The sequence below is a fragment of the Antedon bifida genome, chromosome 1 (genome assembly GCF_963402885.1).
Source record: "Antedon bifida chromosome 1, ecAntBifi1.1, whole genome shotgun sequence".
NCBI lineage: Eukaryota > Metazoa > Echinodermata > Crinoidea > Comatulida > Antedonidae > Antedon > Antedon bifida.
The window spans coordinates 27183808-27207609 of NC_136226.1; the positions used below are offsets into that span (position 1 = coordinate 27183808).

Genomic DNA, 23802 nt, shown 5'->3' on the forward strand with positions numbered 1-23802 from the left:
AATGTGATTATTGACGATATAGTGTTTCACGTTTTCAAAATTAAAAAGGTGTTTTTAAAATCAAATCGGTATTCCGACACTGTCAAAAGACATGTTTAGTGAAGTTACAGTTAACCCCACCACCTAAATTGTCCTCATCATCAAAGTTAAAAAAAAAAGACTTTTGTTTTCAAGCATTGCCCGTGATGGTGAATACAAAGAGAGATACAGTTCTCTCCCTTATTAAGTGATGGTGAATTTGTATCGGGCCTAAACAAACAGTAGCCCTTCTATTCAATAAAGGTACGGCTTACTACTGAATACCAATTTCACAAACAGTAGCTATTCTGAACATTGTATTAATTCACTTCATTAATGACGTACGTACGGTACCCTACTGTAATACATTTATTTATTTCAATACTATTTATTAGGATGGTCCATCCAGCCGAAACATTTAAGCATATTCCTACACTATTGCACATTTTCAAACGTTCATTATAATAGTAACTTACTAGATTTATCTTTATGACATGACTAGTGTTATTATTTATTGCAAGGTCTGATATTTTTTTTAGGACTACTTAACAGAAAACAATTTATATAAAAATAAATAGCATCAAACATTATGATGAATTCTACCGATATTTAGAGACAATGAACTGATTTTCAATAAATAAAAGAAAATGTAAATAATTAATACAGCACTATTCATAAATTATATACATAAACATAATGATGAAACTTATATATTCTTTTTTTACAGTTTCACAGACAAAGAAATGTAAGTATAAACTTAAATCAGTAAAATTATTAATATAATCATAATGTATCAATATCATGTACTATTAGTATGGTACTGTAAAGTAGTACAGTACAATGAAATATAAGATGATGAATAAACTTGCATGTTATGACCAAGACAAAGCATCCAAAATCAAAATGCATATGAACCTTAATCCCTCACTATTGTCACACATTTCTGAACTCATCCCTTGTATATTATATAATATTTCTTCTAAACGATTTAAATTGTGTTTAAATTAAAATGACTTGACACACACATTTTGTAAACACACTGTTTATAGGTCAGGTTATGTTTTTAATAATTAAGACTCATTTTGTGAGAAGTTTCTCTTTCGGATGTACTTTCCAGGTGCTATTCTATTTGACTACATCAATCACCGTGTACGTGTTTGTATTTACTCGTTCCGTGTAAACGACAGGTACTAGTCCTACATTGTCCTGTGGTTCATATATCCTTTAAAAATTGGGAAATTTATCATTTAACAATTGAAAGTACATACAAGTAGTAAACCTGTAATGAAATATAAATTCATGAATGGATTTGTATTATTATTATAGTCAACACGAAGAAAAACAAAATTCCATGTACTTTCAAATAATTGTAATTGTGAAATAAGTTATTCATGCATTATTATTTTAACAAACAAAACATACTATTAAATGTTACTGTCAAATTGTGAATTAATTTAATATAAAAAGGCTAAATAGAACGAACGATGGGCATCAGCCATATTCTGCAAATTTTGCTTATAAATCGATCGTTAATCCGTTTCTTGGAATATAGCATCTCCTTCATTTAATGATATTACTGTGCACATAGAATTATTGTTAAACATTCGTAACAGCTTCCATAATTTCGAATCGACTTGAATTATTTTGTTCATGCCATTATTCAACACTCACAAGACAAAAGTTGTTCAAAACAATGTGATTATTGACGATATAGTTTTCACGTTTTAAAAATTAAAAAGGTGTTTAATCAAATCGGTATTCCGACACTGTCAAAAGACACGTTTAGTGAAGCCCCAGTTAACCCCACCACCTAAATAAAAAAAAGAAACAGACTTTTGTTTTCAAGCATTGCCCGTGATGGTGAATACAAAGAGAGATACAGTACTCTCCTTTATTTAGTGATGGTGAATTTTTATCAAGCCTAACCTTCTATCTCCCAGGCTTGTGATGAGACGACTATTCAACAGTCTCCCGATTTTCAACAGATTATCGACGTCCCACTTACTTTTAAATAAATCACTTTTCAGTCTGGAGTACGCCCTCTGGCCTTCGGCGTATACAAACTCTCTTTCATTCGACCAAAGTAGCAAAGAACTTATAAGTTCTTTGGTCGGTAGTAGACTAGATACTACACATCTTTGATTCGACCACAGAACTTATAACAACTGTTATAAGTTCTTTGATTCGATCATTCGACACATACCCCCTATAGGCCTACTATAGGCCTACTATACTCTCCGTAGGAACCAAATATACTATAGCGCCACGTGGGGCTATACCGTAGGCCTACGATCGATCTCTCTAGGAACGTCTCCCTGCTGGAGGTAGGAGGACCTAGCATTTTTGGCCGGTTGGAATTTGATGTTTATTTTAATGTTTTAGTTACATCTGAGCAATATAAATAATCGCGGATTGTAAATGTTTCAAAGAATACACAATTAAAAGTTTATCGAAACTATTTTATATTCATTTTGTCTATCTATAGGCTAGCTTATAGATACAGTAGGCCTATAGCCTACTAAATAACTAAGGGCCTCCTCGCCTAGCCTACCCTAGGCCTAGAGGCTAGATAGGCCTTCCTTAGGCCCTATCTAGCCTAGTCAGTAATAATAATAGGCCTATAAGCCCTAGTACCCTTGATATCTAAACTAAGCCTATACTAGCCATCATCCCAATTGTAAAATAAATTCATAAATTATTTAATATTATCTTTTTAAATCATAATAAAAATCAAGGCCAAGGGTACAACAAGTAGTGTTATAAATAATGAAATATAATTACAGTATGTAAAACATACTAAGAGTCTTATAAGAGTGAGTATAAACTTTGTTGCTTACTAAAAATATAATATTTATTTGAAAGAAATTAAAAGTAGGCCTAGTATTATAATAAAATATAAATTCATAAATGGACTTAATGTTATTATTGTCAAAGCATAACCAAATACAAATTTAGACTTCCTACATTTCAAGAATTGTGTATTCATTTCATGTACGTTATTAATAATTTAAATCTCTCAAATAATTATGATAATTTCAAAATACATTCACATAGATTGTTATTCATATTATGTAAACAAAAAATATTTATAAGGAAATGATTGTACAGCATTTAGTGTAAATAAAGCATAACAAACATCAACATTGCATTTACACATACTTCCTACACATTATTTAAATAGAAAATCAATCTTACAACTTTTGATTGTCTTTTTGAATATTTTAGATAATTGTCCAATTTGTAAAATAAGTTAATACAGTATTATAGTAGCATGGACCTATAAAATGTATAGGTCCATGATAGTAATACAAAACAGGTACAGGTACTGTAACTTGTTAAAACATAAGATAATCAAAATGCTTTTGACCTTTAACTTGCTATTGCAAATGTAATAACAAAATCAAGTTTAAACTAACTATAATATAATATGTTAAAACAATGACAGTAAATAGCAATCTGGTTGTCAATAAATAACAGAGCTGGTAATTTAAACAATGCATTAATGTTCAGACATTATTTATGTAAACTTACTAATGAATCTTAATACTTTTTTTACAGAGAACAGTTTGAGTAAGTATAAACTTTAATTGTCTAATAGTTTACTAAATTAAAAATACAAAATATATTACAAAGTAAAAGTAGTATAATGAAATAAATGAATTAATCGACTTGCAAATTATAGTTGAAACAAAGCATAATAAAAACAAAATTTCATTTAGACACTTCCTATAACTCAGGAAGTGTGTATTGAATTGCATATACTGTATTAATCTTTCAAATAATTGTAAAAATAAATTCATAATTATTATTTAATGAAAAATATATAAAACAAAAATTATACTACAACATTTTACTGTTTTATTTTGGGTATTTGAAATAATTGACTGTATACATTACAAAGTGAATTAATATATAGATTTTTGTCCAAATGAAAACATTTTTTTTTAATTGCTACTATACATTTTTAAATTATACTATTAAAACGATTTTAGCATATAGTGAAAGAAAAAATGACAATAAATAGCAGTCTAGTTGTCAATAAATAATAGAGCAGGTAATTAAACAATGCAGAACTATTCAGACATTATTTATGTAAACTAATGAATCTTAATACTTTTTTACAGAGAATCGATAAGAAAAAGTAGAGAGTAAGTATAAACTTGCACTATCTATTGTTAACTAAAGTGTGACATTTATTACAAAACAATTGAAAGTACAAGTAGTTTAATGAAATAGATGCATAAATGGATTTGCATATTTTGGTCAAGACGAAGCATATCAAAATCAGAATTTCATTTAGGCACTTCCTACACCTCAAGAATTGTGTATTGAATTTCATGTAACTGATTTATTTTTAATTTCATAATGAAATGTAAAATGACGGAATTTCATAATTATTAATGGTCAAGACAAATAATAACAAAATCAAAATTGATTTTAGACATTACACCTCAAGAATTTTGTATTGAATTTCAAGTAACTTTATTAATGTTAATCTTTTAAATAAGTGTAATAATTTTAAAATAAATTCATAAATTAATATGTACAATTATCTTTTTTTAAATCATAAAAAATCAAGGGTTTAACTTTCAGCCTATATGACTATTTAATTGTTAAAGTGTGAAATTTATTACCTAACACTTAAAATTGCAATTAGTATGAATGGCCTTGCAATTATGGTTACAACAAAGCATAACAAAATCAAAATTTAATCTTTTAAATAATTGTAATAATTGTAAAATAAATTCATAAATTATTATTTATTATTATATTTTTAAATCATAACAAATCAAGGATTTCAGCCTATATGACTCACTATTGCAAGAACAAGAAAAAAATAAAGATTAAACTTACTAAAATATAATAAGTGAAACAAAAAAATTGACAATACATAAGCAGTCTGGTTGTCAATAAATAACAGATCCGGTAGTTTAAACAATGCAGAGCTATTCACAGGCATTATTTATTTAAACATACTAATGAATACTTTTATTTTACAGTGAACTGTTATTAGAGTAAAGTATAAACTTAAAATGTGAAACAAAATAGAAAATACAACTATTATAATAGTATATTTTATAAACTATTATTATGGTCAGGACAAAGCATAACAAATCAGGATTGCATTATAGACACTACTTTACACTACACTAAAGAAATGTGTATTGAATTAATCTACTGTATCAGTTTGAATATTTTTTAAAATTAAAAAATAAGTTATTTTAATAGATTGATGCTTGGAAAATTATTGTTTGAATGGTACTGAAACTTATTAAATCAAAGGAAAATCAAAGGGTTTTCAGTCTGTCTGACTCACTATTGTCAAAATAAATTGTGTATTTAAGTTTATGTGAACTGTAATTTGAGTCTTTCAAATGTAATAATTGAAAAAATGAATGAATCATTATTTAACAAAAAATATTTAAAAAAATGATACTACAACGTTTTTCTCTGTTAATTTATGTATTTGAAATAATTGTATAAATTACAAATTGAGTTAATGAATAGATTTTGTCCAAACAAACACAATATTTTGTTTAATATTGTTACTATAAAACTTGTTAAATACCCCTTTTTCAGCCTATGACACACTATTGCCAAAATAATAAAAAGATTGAACTTATTATGATACGTTGTGGTTAAAGATATGGTATCCTAACTTCTGTTTGCTAAAAGTACGGTAAAATTGCATTTAGTCAAAATCAGACAATGGGATGCTGGTATGTGTGTGATGTCATCATAAGGAGTTTGGATTTTTTTTTTCATATTGCGAACAGTAATAATTATATAATGAGTAAGAGAAGAAAATAACAATACACAAACCGTCTGATTGACAATAAATAATAGAGCAGATAATTTAAACAATGCAGAGACTATTCAGATATTATTTATTTAAACATACTAAATGAATCTTTAATACTTTTTTTCCCGAAAAATGAAAGCACAAGTAGTAATGAATAAATTGATGAATTGAATTGCATATTATGATCAACACAAGCATATCAAAATTGACACTTACTATACCTCAAGAATTGTGTATTGAATTTCATGTAACTTTATTAATTTGAATTTTTAAATAATTGTAAAATAAATTCAATAAATTATTATTTAATATTTTCTTTTTAAATCATAAAAAATCAAGGGTTTTTGACTAATGACACTATTGCAAAAATAATAAGAACCAATGTTAATATTTATCACAATGTATAATACATTTTAGAAATTAACAGAACATAATTCATCTAAGAAAATAATATCAAACATTTAAATAGTTAGATGATAATTTAGAGACAATGCCTAATTGTCAATAAGCAAAATAACAAGAAATTAAAAAAAAAAACACTAATAACAATATAAACTATTCTGGCAGAAATTATTTGTGTCATACTAATGAAGCTTATGTATTTTTTATAGAGGCACCTCTGACAATGTTAAAGGTTAATAAGTAAAATAATAATATACCAGTACCATTTAATAGTAAATATGGTACTGTATATAGTATAATAAGATGATTAATAAACTTGCATACCAAGACAAAGCATTTACAAATCAAAATTCTTGAAAATTATTGTTAAAAGAGTGAAATTAAATTGTATTTTCACTGTTCCCTTTGGTTAAATTAAAACAAAGCATACCAAAATCATTTAGACATTTCCTACACCTCAGGAATTGTGTATTGAATTTCATGTACTGCATTAATCATTCAAATAATTTTAATAATTGTAACACTAAATTCATAATTATTATTTCAACAAAAAAATGTTTAAAAATTTATTTTGGGTATTTAAATTACTGTAGTTGTGTAATTTACAAAATGAGGCTAGACAAAGCATAACAAAATGAAAAATTAATTTAGACACTTCCTATCTACACATCGATAAAAAAAAATATTGTACAGCATTTAACTGTATTAATTACGATATTTTAAACAAATGTCTAGATTACAAAAAAAGTTAATATAGGCCTATTGTAAAATCAAGATTAAACTTGCTAATCATGATTATTATTATTTAAACAAAAATATATTTACAAATAAATGATTTTCCACAATTTTACTGTGTTAACATATTTTAACCAATTAAACAAATTAAAAGAACATAATTCATCTAAGAAAATAATATCAAACATGAAATAGTAAGATGATAATTTAAAGACAATGTCTAATTGTCAATAAACAATAGAGCAAGAAATTAATAAATAAAAACCACAAATATAATCTATTCTGGCAGAAATTATTTATGTTATACCAGGGAAGAGTTGTAATTTAACTCTTCCCTGGTTATACTAATGAAGCTTATATTATCTGATGATGAATAAACTTGCATACCAAGGCAAAGCATTTATAAAATCAAAATCCATTCAAATACCTTATAGTGCCTCACTATTACATCTCTGTCACAGTTTGTTTTAACTCATTCCTTGCGTATATAAATATTTTTGTTAATAATTCAAGTTTTGTTTAAATTAAATTACTTTAAAGATGCAAGACATAACTTTTGTATACAGTAATAATAATGGTATGATGAGTAAGAGAAGAACAATACACAAACCATCTGATTGACAATAAATAATAGAGCAGATAATTTAAACAATGCAGAAACTATTCAGACATTATTTATGTAGACATACTAATGAATCTATAATAATTTTTTTTTACAGACATTTATGGCCACCGTAAGTATAAACTTAAATTGTTTACTAAATTAAAAATGCAAAATGTATTACAAAACAATTGAAAGTAAAAGTAGTATAATGAAATAAATGAATGAATCGACTTGCAAATTATAGGAAAGAGTGAAATTAAATTGTATTTTCACTTTTCCCTGGTTAAAACAAAGCATACCAAAATCAAATTTGCATTTAGACAATTCCTACACCTCAGGAATTGTGTATTGAATTTCATATACTGTACTAATCTTTCAAATAATTGTAACACTAAATTCATAATTATTATTTCAACAAAAAAATGTTTACAAATTATAGTACAACTCTTTTACTGTGTTATTTTGGGTATTTAAATTACTGTAGTTGTGTAAATTACAAAATGAGGCTAGACAAAGCATAGCAAAATGAACAATTTAATTTAGACACTTCCTACCTACACATCGGTAAAAAAAATATTGTACAGCATTTTACTGTATTAATTACAATATTTTAAACAATTGTCTAGATTACAAAAATAGTTAATATAGGCCTATTGTAAAATCAAGATTAAACTTGCTTGGTTAAAATAATGAGTAAAATTTAAATTGTAAAATAAATTTATGGATTGTTATAAATCTATCTCCAAATAACGAGAGGCAAGACATGATTCAACATTTTGATCTTTATTTGATCATCATCATGATGATTATGAAAATAAATTTTGAAATGTTGAATCATGATAATGATTGTTTAAACAAAAAATATTTACAAAGAAATTATTTTACACAATTTTACTGTGTTACCATATTTTAAACAATTTTCTAGATTACAGAAAAGTTAATATAGACCTAATAGTTTCAAGAACAAACAAAATAGTTTATTATTACTAAAACTTTTTTAAATCGTAAGAGAATATCAAATGTTAAGCCTATATGACTCACTATTGAAAAAATAAGAAATCAAGATTAAACTTGCTATTACAAAAATTTAGTAAAATAAAACAAATGCAATACATAGCAGTATGATTGTCAATAGATAATAGAGCAGGTAATGAAAACAATGCAAAACTATTCATACATTATTTATTTAAACACACTAATGAATATTAATACTTCTTTACAGAAAATTGGAAAGACAGGAAAAGTAAGTATCAGCTTAATATTGTTAGATAAAGCATGGAGTAATTATTACTCCATGGATAAAGTGTGAAATGTATTACATAACACTTAGCACAATGAATGGCCAATTATGATTAGCACAAAGCATGAACAAAATTTCATTTATACAGTATTAATAATTTAAATCTATCAAATCATTATAATTATAAAATACCTTTATAGATTGTTATTATTTAAAATATTTACAAAGAAATGATTTTACAGCATTTTACTGTGTTACGGTATTTTAGGCCTAATATTTGTCTAAACAAACAAAATATTTGTAAAGATTTTATACTAAAACTCTTTTAACTTGTTTATTCTCTTTATTAAACTTGCTATTACAAAAATAATATATATGAATATGAATAACTTCAATATTATTACTATTACTGTTTCCTTTAGACACTTCCTACACCTGTGAAATTTATTACAACAAGATTGAAATCTATTATAATTAAATGTAAATTGAATGGACTTTATCCACTTATTAAAGCAAAACAGAATCAAAATTACATTTAGACACGTTCTACACCCCAGAAAGTGTGTATTGAATGTCATGTACTGTATTAATTTGAATCTTTCAAATATTTATTTACCCCAAAAAAGGATACAACTTTTTACTCTATTTATTTGGTTATTTTAAATTATTGTCTAAATTACAAAATAAGTTAATATAATAGATCTTTGTTTATATATATATTGTTATTATATTCAGAATCAAAATAAATAATATTACTGTTAATTATAACTTTTTAAATGCTAAGAATATCAAGATATTTTAGACTAAATTACCTGCTATTGCAAAATAGTAACTTACACTTACTATACCTCAAGAATTGTGTATTGAATTTCATATAACTTTATTAATTTGAATCTTTAAATAATTGTAAAATAAATTCAATAATTTATTATTTAATATTTTCTTTTTAAATCATAAAAAATCAAGAGTTTTTGACTAATGACACTATTGCAAAAATAATAAGAACCAATGTTAATATTTATCACAATGTATAATACATTTTAGAAATTAACAGAACATAATTCATCTAAGAAAATAATATTAAACATTTAAATAGTAAGATGATAATTTAGAGACAATGCCTAATTGTCAATAAACAAAATAGCAAGAAATTAAAAAAAAACACTAATAGCAATATAGACTATTCTGGCAGAAATTATTTGTGTTATACTAATGAAGCTTATATCTTTTTTATAGAGGCACCTCTGACAATGTCAAAGGTTAATAAGTAAAATAATAATATACCAGTACCATTTAATAGTAAATATGGTACTGTATATAGTATAATAAGATTATTAATAAACTTGCATACCAAGACAAAGCATTTACAAATCAAAATTCTTGCAAATTATTGTTAAAAGAAATTAAATTGTATTTTTACTGTTCCCTGGTTAAATTAAAACAAAGCATACCAAAATCAAAATTGCATTTAGACATTTCCTACACCTCAGGAATTGTGTATTGAATTTTATGTACTGTATTAATCTTTCAAATAATTTTAATAATTGTAACACTAAATTCATAATTATTATTTCAACAAAAAAATTTTTATAAATTATAGTACAACTTTGTTACTGTGTTATTTTGGGTATTTAAATTACTGTAGTTGTGTAAATTACAAAATGAGGCTAGACAAAGCATAACAAAATGAAAAATTTAATATAGACACTTCCTACCTACACATCGGTAAAAAAAATATTGTACATCATTTTACTGTATTAATTACGATATTTTAAACAATTTTCTAGATTACAAAAATAGATAATATAGGCCTATTGTAAAATCACAATTAAACTTGCTTGGTTAAAATAATGAGTAAAATTTAAATTGTAAAATAAATTTGTAGATTGTTATAAAACTAACTCCAAATAACGAGAGGCAAGCCATGATTCAACATTTCGATCTTTATTTGATCATCAGATATCATCATGATGATCAAATAAATATCGAAACGTTGAATCATGATAATGATTGTTTAAACAAAAAATATTAACAAAGAAATGATTTTACACAATTTTACTGTGTTAACATATTTTAAACAATTTTCTAAAAAGTTAATATAGACCTAATATTTTCAAGAACAAACAAAATAGTTTATAGATTTATTACTAAAACTTTTTTAAATCGTAAGAGAATATCAAATGTTAAGCCTATATGACTCACTATTGAAAAAATAAGAAATCAAGATTAAACTTGCTATTACAAAAATTTAGTAAAATAAAACAAATGCAATACATAGCAGTATGATTGTCAATAGATAATAGAGCAGGTATGAAAACAATGCAAAACTATTCATACATTATTTATGTAAACATACTACTGTAATAAATCTAAATACTTCTTTAATACAGACAGCGAGAGTAGATCACCTTAATATAATTATGATTAGATAAATTTATGTAACACTTAAAATTGCAAGTAATAATTAAAGGCCTTTTATGGTTACCACAAAGCATAACAAAATCAAAATTGCATTTACACATACTTCATGCACCCCAGGAATTGTGGGTGAAATTTCATGTTCTGTATTATATTAAATCTTTCAAATATTGTACTAATTGTAAAATAAGTTCATAGATTAATAATTAAACAATAACAAAATATTTATTTACAAAAAAACTAAATCTTACAACTTTTGACAGTATTTTTGGATCTTTTAGCTAATTGTCCAAATTGTAAAATAATTCTACTATATTAAATGTATTATTTAAAAGTTCCATGTACTGTAAAGCAGTATGATGAAATATAAATTGAATGATGAATAACTTCAATATTATTACTATTACTGTTTGAAGATTGAAATCTATTATAATTAAATGTAAATTGAATGGACTTTTATCCACATAAAGCAAAACAGAATCAAAATTGCATTTAGACACATTCTACACCCCAGAAAGTGTGTATTGAATGTCATGTACTGTATTAATTTGAATCTTTCAAATAGTTGTAAAATAAATTCATAAGTTATTATTTAAACAAAAATATTTATTTATCCCAAAAAAGGATACAACTTTTTACTCTATTTATTTGGTTATTTTAAATTATTGTCTAAATTACAAAATAAGTTAATATAATAGATCTTTGTTTATATATATATATTGTTATAATATTCAGAATCAAAATAAATTATATTACTGTTAATTATAACTTTTTAAATGATAAGAATATCAAGAGATTTTAGACTAAATGACCTGCTATTGCAAAATAATAACAAAAATAAAGATTAAACTTACTATAATTAGCAGTATGGTTGTTAATTATATAGAGCAAGTAATTGAAACAATGCATAACTATTCATTCAGACATTATTCATGTAAACATACTAATGAATTAATACTTTTTTGTAAAGAAAAACATAAACTTTATCTAATTATTTACTAAAATGTGAAATATATTCCAAAATACAATTGGGAGTACAAGTAGCATTATGAAATATAAATTCATGAATGTACTAGCCTATTACTGTATGGTCAAAGTGACAAATACTTCCTACTTTCATATGCAATTTTTTACCGTTTTAATTTGGATATTTTATTTAGATATTTCTTCAAAATATAAAATAATTTGTATTGTATATTTTAAATTTTTTTAAATTTAAATAATTTTATAAATTATCATTTAAGCCACAATTAATATGTATACTACAAAAATGGTAGTCCTAGTCTACTACAACTTTTCTTATATTTCAAATACAGTAATTGTCCAAACTGTAAAATCAATTAATATTATAGATTTGTCTTTAAACACATTTTCCTAAAACTTGTTTTAAATACAATGTTCAGCCTTAATACCTTAGTTTTTGGAAATAATTACAAAATGTATATTGTATGCAGTGTCAGAAAATATTTTATTATATATCACTTCAAAGTACAGTAGTGTAATGTAATGTGCATAAAGAATGAACTAATACAAACCAAAGCATACATAAAGTAAACAATTATTAAAAATAACCAAGAACAATATTTATATTTTAAATATAATATAAAATAATTAACTGACGGTGGCCATCATAGATTTGTTTGAAATCAGGTGAACACCGATAGCCGAATGGAGTTTTTGAGTTGCTGGCAGGTTTTAACAGGTTGCACGGTAACCGCAGGTGTGCCGCCGGGACCCGGGATGCATTTATCACAAATAGCTTGATTTCGCGAGAAAATTTGCTTCCAAATACTTCCCACGATGCTTCGCGCACACTATTTGAGATAAACCATATTGGCCCATGTTGCAAGACGTTAAAATGTCTTGCTAAATGTCATTGTGTGGTGTTTGCTGAATGTTCACAAGATTTGAACTAAATACTGTATTTATTATACCAATTAAGCCTACCGCATTTATTTGAATAAACATTATTTTAAATCTGCACCTTCTAATACACCCCACCACATATATTTATACACACAATATTGTATAATAACACAAACACAATTCTATTTGTATTAGAATTCATTGACTGCTATATCTACAATTTACCAAGCATTTTGATACAATTGTTTACAGTATTTATCACTTGATTATATTAATTACAGTGTTGTATTTGTTCATATCTAGGGGAATTTATTTTATTATGAAATCTTACCATATTACAAAACAAACGCCTCCCTCGAATTAACTCCCCACCCTCTAACATCCCCCTGGTTTTTATCCTAGGTACCAACATCTGACCATGTGAGTGTGTAGGTGGTTACCTGAAGTCAATATAAGTGTGACATTTATTACAAAGCAATTGAAAGTACAAGTAGTATTAATGAAATAGAAATTCATGAAAATGGACATATTTTGGTCAAGTTGAAGCATATCAAAATCAAAATTTCATTGAATCTTTTAAATAATTGTAAAATAAATTCATATTATCTTTTTAAATCATAAAAAATCAAGGATTTTTGACTAAAAGATTTACTACTGCAAAAATAATAAGAATCAATGCTAATTACAATGTTTAGTACATTTTGTAAATAAACAGAACTTAAATTAATAAAACATATCACATAATTATAATAGTATGATGATAATTCACAGACAATGCCTAATTTTCAATAAATAATAGAATAAGAAATTTACGTAAAAAAATCACTAATTTAAACTATTCAGAATTATTTGTGTTAAACATATTAATGAAGCTTATATCTTGTTTACAGAGACACCTCAGAAAAGTAAATACAAACAGTTAAAAGGTTAATAATTAAAATCATAATATACCAGTACCATGTACTATATTAGTAAATATGGTATGTAGTATAATTAGATTATGAATAAACTTGCATGTTATGACCAAGACAAAGCATTAACAAAATGCATTTAGACCGTGCCTCACTATTATGTCTCTGTCACAGTTTGTCACCGTTTGTCACAACTCATCCCTTGTATATGTAGAATTTTTGTAATACAAGTTTGCTTAAATGAAAATGACTTTAAAGATGCAACACATACCTTTTGTATACAGTAATAATAATGGTATGATGAGTAAGAGAAGAAAATAACAATACACAAACCATCTGATTATCAATAAATAATAGAGCAGATAATTTAAACAATGCAGAAACTATTCAAACATTAATTATGTAAACTAATGAATCTTTAATACTTTTTTTTACAGAAAACAGCTAAAAAAGTAATATTTATTTAAAAGTAATTAAAAGTGCAAGTAGTATAATGAAATATAAATTCATGAATAGACTTATATATTATTATTGTGAAGACAAAACAAAACCAAATATAAATTGCATTTAGACACCTCAAGAATGTTTGTATTGAAATTCATTAATAATTCAAATCTATCAAATAATTATGATCATTTATTACATTCATAGATTGTTATTATTTAAACCAAAAATATTTACAAAAGTAATTATTGTACAGCATTTTACTGTGTTACGCTATTTTAAATAATGGTTTAAATTTATTTATAATGGTTTAAATTACAAAAAAGTTAATATATCATGTCCATAAGGAATTACGAATTTGTAAGTTACATCCTCCGAAAATTAAATAAGCTCGCCATGTTATGTTTGTTGGTTACACTTCAATGCACATCATTCTTTGTCATCGATCGATGAATGTATTCCCCGCCATATCGTTAAGAAGAACTAATAATTTAAAACTGCATGAAATTGTATGTACTGTATTAATTTGAATCATTGTATTAATATTAATAATAAATACATAAATTATCATTTATACAAAAAATATTTGCAAAAAAAATTATACTATAACTGTGTTAATTTGGTTATAATTGTAGGCCTATAAATTAAAACAATAAGTTAATATAATAGATTTTTGTCAAAACACATTTTTTTTATAGATTGATACTATAAGTTTTTAAATCATAATAAAATCAAGAGCGTTCAGCATAAATAATTCACTATTGCCAACATAACAAAAAAATAATATAATAATGTTTCCTTTAGACACTTTCTACATCTGTGAATTTTATTACAACAAACTATTATAATGAAATATATATTGAATGGACTTGCATATTATAATCAACACAAAGCATAACAGAATCAAAATTGCATTTCCTACTCCTCAGGAATTGTGTAATGAATTTCATGGACTATACTAATTTGAATATTTCAAATACTTATGAAATATATTTATAAGTTATTATTTAAACAAAAATATTTATTTACCCCAAAAAATGATAACATTTAAAACCAAAGCATAACATAAAGTAAACAATTGTTAAAAATAAGCAAGAACAATATTTATATTTTAAAATATAAAATAATTTAAAACTAAAATCAATAGTATTTTTAATATTGTTTTTAGTTGAAAGTAAAATTGAATATTTACACATTACCTTATCTCTTTTATGAGCAGGGCTAAGTTTTTCCAAGTGATAGATGAACTTGAAAGTGGAATTGAAGTGAATGATCTGCAGATGCTGAAGGTCGCCCTCTATGACATAATCAACAATAAACAAGCATTAGAAGCGGCAGCATCAGCTAATAGTTTGTTTAGACTATTACATTCAGAGGGTCACATTAAAATGTTTGTTATTAATTGTGATCTGTTAATTGAAGTATTTGAGTTAACAGGACTTCAAAGACTATCTCAAATATTATCCAAGAACTATCATAGACGGGATCTAAACCAAATCACAGGTTACAGACGGATGCTAGTTAAACTTGGCAAATCATTAAATACTCAACAAGTTGAAATCCTTGCGAAGCTCTACAATATTGAAAAGAGTGATTCTGAAAATGTGTGGAACTTTATTAGCAGATTGACTCAAGGCAACATTGAAGACACTATAGAATCTTTGACGGCATTTGAAGCCCTTCTGAAGGACAAAAAAGATTTGAATCATGTACTTATTATTGTAAGATCATTTGGTAAGTACGTACTAGTAGTATGTCATTTGTAGAATCAATATATTTTTATATAAAAAGTCTTATTTGGTGACCGGTTTCAGTCACAATATTATTTTTATTTTGTTTATCGAGTATTTAAAAAAATATAAACAAGTCGTAATTACTATTCACCATGAGAGTATACATAATGTACACAATTGCATGTATATAGCTCTACACTACAATTTCAATGGTGGTGATATTTAATAGTAGAGCAGTTAACGCCATAAAAATAGCCAAGTTGTGCACTTTATTACCAAAGCATGAAACTTGCCACAAATTTTCTTTGATGTATATAGATTCAAAATATCGGGGGGTGCCAAGTGTCCAACGTCCGGTATGGCGGCCATCTTGATTTCAAAATGGCCACCATAAAAACAAAAAGTGTTCATATCTTGGCAACTATAAACAGTAGAGACTTGATTCTGGTGTTAAATTGTTCACAAACCACATATTTCTATTTGCTCTAATGAAAAGTTTCGTCAAAAAATGACCGGAAATGACGTTTCTTCCAGTTTGACCTTTGACCTCTTATCTGTATATCTCGGTAACTACTGATCATTTTCAATCGATTTTGGTGTCATTTTGTTCACAATAGAGACATTTATATTTGTAGTAATGAAACATTTTCACATAAAATGACTGGAAATACAATCTATAACCTTTGACATATATAATTATGTGAACATACTGTATGTGGTTTACATTGGTATAAATGCACCTAATTTTTTTAACGAAATAAATGACACTTAATGCAAAAATGACCAGGAATTATTATTCTGAATTTTTGACTTTTGATGTGATAGGATAGGCGTAAAGTATGACAGATCACTGAGAAACAGCAATCACTGAGCTCATCTATGCCGACTTGTTTGCTAAACTGTGATGTGTCAATCGTTCATCTTTTCTTTTTTTTTTAAATGTATTATACCATATGGACAATTGTCTGAAATAAAAGTTAGATTGAATTGTTAGATACCATTTGGAAATATTTTTGATGTAAAGTAGCATTCTTTCGTTGGCCTCTTTGATGCTGCATATGAGACAAGTTCGAAAAGTTCTCATTTTCAAAGTACTTACTACAAACTTATCCTGCATTTGTGCAGTAGACCTTCTTTCATTAGTCAGAAACTCAGATAATTCTTGTTTATTTTCGTTGCATCTAAAAAAATGTACTCAATTTTTATGGTAATGGGCCTTTGCTGTAAACCATCTGAATCCTTTTCCTCGATTTTCTCTAGTCATTGATTTTTTAGCAAAATCTGAACCAAATCAATTCGTAAAAGACATCTCAATATAATTATTCAAGTAATCCTCAAATTAGTGACATGGACCTACAGTACAATATACTGTTCTGTACAAGACCTTTTTAGGCATCCACCTGTGGACTTTCACTTTGAAGGTCTTGGTCTCCTAATCATACAAGAAACAATGTCTGATTTAATCAATCAAAGTAGTGGGTCCAGACAAAGAAGGGGTGTAAGACCATCCACAGACAAAGAAGGGGGTATAAGACCATCCACAGACAAAGAAGGGATATAAGACCATCCACAGACAAAGAAGGGGGTATAAGACCATCCACAGACAAAGAAGGGGGTATAAGACCATCCACAGACAAAAAAGGGGTATAAGACCATCAACAGACAAAGAAGAGGGTATAAGACCATCCACAGACAAAGAAGGGTGTAGGACCATCCACAGACAAAGAAAGGGGTGTAGGACCGTCCACAGACAAAGAAGGGTGTAGGACCGTCCACAGACAAAGAAGGGGTGTAAGACCATCCACACAAAGAAAGGGGTGTAAGACCATCCACACACAAAAAAAGGGGTGTAATACCATCAACAGACAAAGAAAGGGGTGTAATACCATCAACAGACAAAGAAAGGGGTGTAATACCATCAACAGACAAGGAAGGGGGTATAAGACCATCCACAGGCACAGAAGGGGGTATAATACCGTCCACAGACAAAGAAAGGGGTGTAAGACCATCTACAGACAAAGAAGGGGGTGTAGGACCGTCCACAGACAAAGAAGGGGGTGTAAGACCATCCACTGACAAAGAAAGGGTATAGGACCACTTACAGACAAAGAAGGGGGTATAAGACCATCCACAGACAAAGAAGGGGATGTAGGACCATCCACAGACAAAGAAGGTGGTGTCGGACCATCCACAGACAAAGAAGGGGATGTAAGACCACCCACAGACAAAGAAGGGGGTGTAAGACCATCCACACACAAGGAAGGGATTATAAGACCATCTACAGACAAAGAAGGGGGTATAAGACCATCCACAGACAAAGAAGGGGTGTAAAACCATCCACACACAAAGAAAGGGGTGTAATACCATCAACAGACAAAGAAAGGGGTGTTATACCATCAACAGACAAAAAATGGGTATAAGACCATCCACAGACACAGAAGGGGTATAAGACCGTCCACAGACAAAGAAAGGGGTTCAAGACCATGCACAGACAAAGAAGGGGTGTGGGACCATCCACAGACAAAGAAGGGAGTGTAGGACCATCCACAGACAAAGAAGGGAGTGTAGGACCATCCACAGACAAAGAAGGGGTGTAAGACCATCTACAGACAAAGAAAGGGGTGTAAGACCATCCACACACAAAGAAATGGGTGTAATACCATCAACAGACACAGAAGGGGGTATAAGACCATCCACAGACAAAGAAGGGGGTATAAGACCATCCACAGACAAAGAAGGAGGTATAAGACCAACCACAGACAAAGAATGGGGTATAAGACCATCTACAGACAAAGAAAGAGGGGTAGGACCATATTAACTGAGGAAGCATACAAAAAGAAGATGCAATCAAAATAGGCCTACCACTTGGAAAACAATAAATTGTAGAATAACTAAGGCTTGATTGTTGAAATATAAAGGGTTCTTTGTAAGGTCATTAATAATATATTGATATAAACACGATCATCATACTATTCATTTGACATTCAAATACAGTCTATCTCGAAAAGAAGCTCATACTATCACCTTTTCGAGGTTTTACGGTATTCCATAACATGTATGTTATTTCCTCTGTCAAACTATTAAAACTTTTAGCGAATCAGAAGGTGCCAACATCATTGAACTAATGGTACCAAGCACAATGTTTACCAATTTTATGTACTATATACAATTTAAGTCCAATAATCATTTAATATAATTAAGCCTATCAGGTCAAAGTTAAAAATTAGGTGCATTTAAGACCAACAAAAACCACATACAGTATATTCACATAATTAAAAATCAATAAATAAATGTCAAAGGTCATAAATTGTATTTCCGGTCATTTTATGTGAAAATGTTTCATTACTACAAATATAAATGTATTTATTCTGAACAAAATGACACCAAAATCGATTGAAAATGACCAGTAGTTACAGAGATATACAAATACGAGGTCAAAGGTCAAACTAAAAGAAACGTCATTTCCGGTCATTTTTGGATGAACATTTTCAGAGTAAATAGAAATATATAGTTTGTGAACAATTTGAGACCAGAATTAAGTCTCTAATGTGTATAGTTGCCAAGATATGAACATTTTTTGTTTTTATGGTGGCCATTTTGAAATCAAGATGGCCGCCATACCGGACATTGGACACTTGGCACCCCCCGATATTTTGAATCTATATACATTAAAGAAACTTTGTGCCAAGTTTCATGCTTTGGTAATAAAATGCACACCTCATGTCATTAACTGCTCTACTATAATTGTTATACTATAGTAGACCATCAAATATAATATTAATTTTTTTTTCAGTGCAACAGAAGAAACTGAATGAAGGTGAGTGAACAATTGGTTATGAAATAGTAGTAAATGTTTATATTGAATAAGAAATAGAAAGAAATAGGTCCTAAAGTGTTTAAGGTTTATAATTGTTTTAATAATTATGGTGATTTGATTTCTATATTTATTTTTTTGTTTGACCAATAATATTACAAAATCGAAACATTTCTCATTTCTCTCAAAATAGCCAGGTAAGATATGCATGTGTTTTTTTTTATGAACAATAAGTAATTTATCATCACGGACAGATAATACAATTTAAATAAACTATATTTGTGTATTAGCTGACTGTATTTTATATTCTGCTTTACTAACAGTTATCGCTTTACAGCAAACTCTCTGCCTTAGACTTTTACCTCTCAAAATCTAAAACCAAAAATCTCATACCTATAATCTGGGGCCGGATTTATCAAACTTGCTTAGCAAAAAAATCGTCTTAACTTTGCCTTAAATCCTTGATTTTGCCTAAGTCAGATTTATCAATATATCTAAGCAAAAAAATTTGCTTAATTTTGTCTTAAATCTAAGACGAACAACACCCTGCCTTAAGAGGAAAAATTTCATCTTATCTCATTTCTGCAACAGAAACATTCTTTTTTGACAACGCGAGCGCGCTTGGCCGGAACATTGAACATTCGGAAAGGCTACGCTAGTGCGTTTTCCGCTGTACTACGGACGCTAAAATAATGATATCGATCTTCATAAAGATGGCCTAAAAATTGGACGAGCAAAACTAATATTTTCGGGATAGGTACTACCCAATTGACTAACTTTTAGAAAACTGTATCGGCTGCCAAGGGTCGCTATTTGATAAAAATAAATAAATGTTGATTTGATTTAAGTTTATGTATTTCCGACTGTTGTGCTCTTTCTCTATTTCAAGTAATAAAAACAATAGTAGCCAGAATGCGCCCTCTCTTGTTTGGAGTGAAAATACGGAGATAAAATGTTATAGCGCCGCCATCGCTAAGAAAAAAAGCTAATACGCATGCGTAAGCAAGAATTTTTCGTCTTAAGACATAATTTGCCGCCCTCTAGAGTTTAATTTTGCGCATGTGCAAAGTAAAATTTACCTAAGACAATTTTTCTGCTAAGACGGTTTGATAAATAAGATTAAGTTATTTGCTTAAGCACTTCTTAAATATTTCAGCTTAAGCAAAAATATAAGCAAATATTGATAAATGCCAACCCTGGTACTAAATGTGTGTTTGCATTGTTACGTCTTTTAAAGTTCCTCTTGAGGTGTTGGCAAGAGGTCAGGAGGCTAATGATGCATTTCTTGATGCCATACAAGAAGGCAGCAAACCTATATACCAAACACGTCTAATGCTTGTAGGACAAGAACGTGTTGGAAAAACGAGTCTAACCAAAGCATTCACTGGTCAACCGTAAGTAGGCTAATCATTCTGTGCTTTTATGAGTTCGAGGCAATTAAAACGTCAATTTTATTAAATCCAATACAAATACAACTGATACATTATTGTGCAGTACAATTTAATATAACACTGTATACTTAATATTTGTGTACAGTCAGAAAATTATAAATGTATGTAATCTATATATATACATTTACGTAAGGGCAAAATTTGGTAAATCGCGCGTTACTTCTAGAATGTTTACTCGATGGTATTATACTGTAAAGTTGGTTCGTACTTTCGGTACTGATTTTAACCACCTGATGTAACCCAGTTTAATTAAATTGAGTTAGATAATTAATTATTGACAATTAAAACGAATTTAGATTCAACGATTTGCGACAAATTCTGATTGTGGTATACACTGTCTAATGGAAACCCATTTTGAAAAATACGAGGATTCTTCGCATTTACCTTATCTATGATAATTGTTTTTAATAGCTGAAAACCGGTTGAACAGCTCGAGTACAGCATCTTAATTTTGAAGACAGGCCGATTTTATTTAAAAAATACTGTTTTGATAGATTTAATATATGTTTATACAAATGTATTGATTTGCGATGAATGGAACATTCTCTCAGTCTCAGTATAATTATTTGGTTTAACTCAAGTAGGTAAATTTATGGGCCCTTGCAGATAAATTGAAACCTTCAGATATAGTATTGCAATACTTTGACAATACTGTAAATACATATTAACCATTTTTGGTCGCCATTTGAATCGCAAATTTCTTACTGTGAGTGTGGGTAGGCCCTACTGTTAGATATATAAACACATATACAAATAAACTTTATTACTGACAGTTGATACTCAACGTTTGCATTAATTAATAATTACAAAAAATATAAACGTTACATGACAATTTAAAAAAAGTATTAAATCACAAATGTTTTTCTGTATTTAGTGGTATATTATTTATAGGCCCATAAAACATGGAAACATATTTCATTACTGAGTGGATAAAGAATATATTTGAAAATTGTTCCTCTTTGTATCCCTCTTCTTTCCCATCTCTCAACCCTAATGTTATATGAGTTCAAATAAAAAATTTGGACTCATTTTGTGACAAGTTTCTCTTTTGGAAGTAATTTCCCGGGTGCTAATTTTAGTTTACTACATAAATCATCATGTCTATTTATTTGTTTCTGTAAACTACAATGTATTATAGCCCTGCAGTACGTACATTTAAAAAAACTGTTTCTTTACGCTGAAGTTACTGTGTAACCATCTGTGGGCACGACCTAGATGGTACCCGAGCGAAGCGAGTCTACCATAATTTACTAAAACCTGTATAATATAAAATATTATTCTTTGAGTGATTTTCATTGTTACATATTGTTGATTGTTGTATAACATTTGTTTGAGGTGTGATAACATACAATACTTCCAACATTTATTTAGATTCAATGTTACTGAGGAAGTGACTGATGGAATTGAAGCATCATTGTCATGTACAATTAGTGTTAAGCATACTACTAACTGGAAACCAAATCATAATAAAGGTATATTATACTGTACTTTTATAACTTTCAGAAACAACTAAATTTCAAATGCAATTTGAAGATCCAAATAAGGCTTTAAAATGTACCGGTAATAATTAATACGTGAAACAATTTACATATATATGCAGGATAATATTTAAGGTGCAATACTAGGCTTCTTGGCATAATATAAAAAAATTAATCTTAAAGAAAAATCAAAGAGAGAGACTAAATTACAGCAAAATAAATTTAAATATAAAAATTGAAAAAAAAAATAGCTTCTTTTACATTTATATAGAAAGGTGCTGTTGAATTTGTACAGCTATTGTATTTTTGAAGTCTGTATAATGGAAGAACTAGAGCATAATCTCCGCGTTTGTCAAAATAAATTCCAAATTGTTAATTAAGATTCTTAAAGCAAATGTGGCCAAAGCTTTACCAAAAATTAAAACAAAATCCAAAACGGATGCTTTGGATGTCAGATCGCCTGGTAGGCCTATATTTATTACGCAATTTTACACTCAGCAACCCAAAAAGCAATTTTTTAAATACATGCCAGATATGAACAAATCTGCTGTTTGAATCCTTAAATGTCATCAGTTTGGTAATTTGTTAATTTATCACATACGGATACCATTTTATAGACTACATGACAAATCAGTGTTTTACGACAATTTATGGGTGCCAGATTTAGGGTAAGAATGCCAGATATTAGTTAAATTATGCCAGATTTGTTAGCATCACATGGCAGGTGCCAGAAGGGTCACAGTTATGTGAGAAAACATAATTACGACAGATTTGGTCACATTGCTTGCTGCATGCTATTGTAATCGACTTTATAGAACAAATGAACAAATGATCTTTCCAGGTATGGTTATTATCAATTAGGCAACTGATGTTTTTTTATTTCTA

General features: G+C 28.0%; 1 protein-coding gene across 1 annotated transcript in view; it reads left to right on the top strand.

The window, feature by feature from the left end:
• Positions 1–4148: 4148 nt before the first annotated feature.
• LOC144835734 (uncharacterized) overlaps positions 4149–23802 on the top strand; it is a 37847-nt gene continuing 18193 nt past the window's right edge. The window contains exons 1-7 of the mRNA XM_078690819.1: positions 4149–4166; positions 7678–7692; positions 8785–8805; positions 15661–16175; positions 19968–19991; positions 21226–21382; positions 22811–22911. Of these exons, the coding sequence (XP_078546945.1) occupies positions 15722–16175; positions 19968–19991; positions 21226–21382; positions 22811–22911 (736 nt within the window). The 5' untranslated portion in view covers positions 4149–4166; positions 7678–7692; positions 8785–8805; positions 15661–15721. The remainder of the gene's footprint in view (positions 4167–7677; positions 7693–8784; positions 8806–15660; positions 16176–19967; positions 19992–21225; positions 21383–22810; positions 22912–23802) is intronic.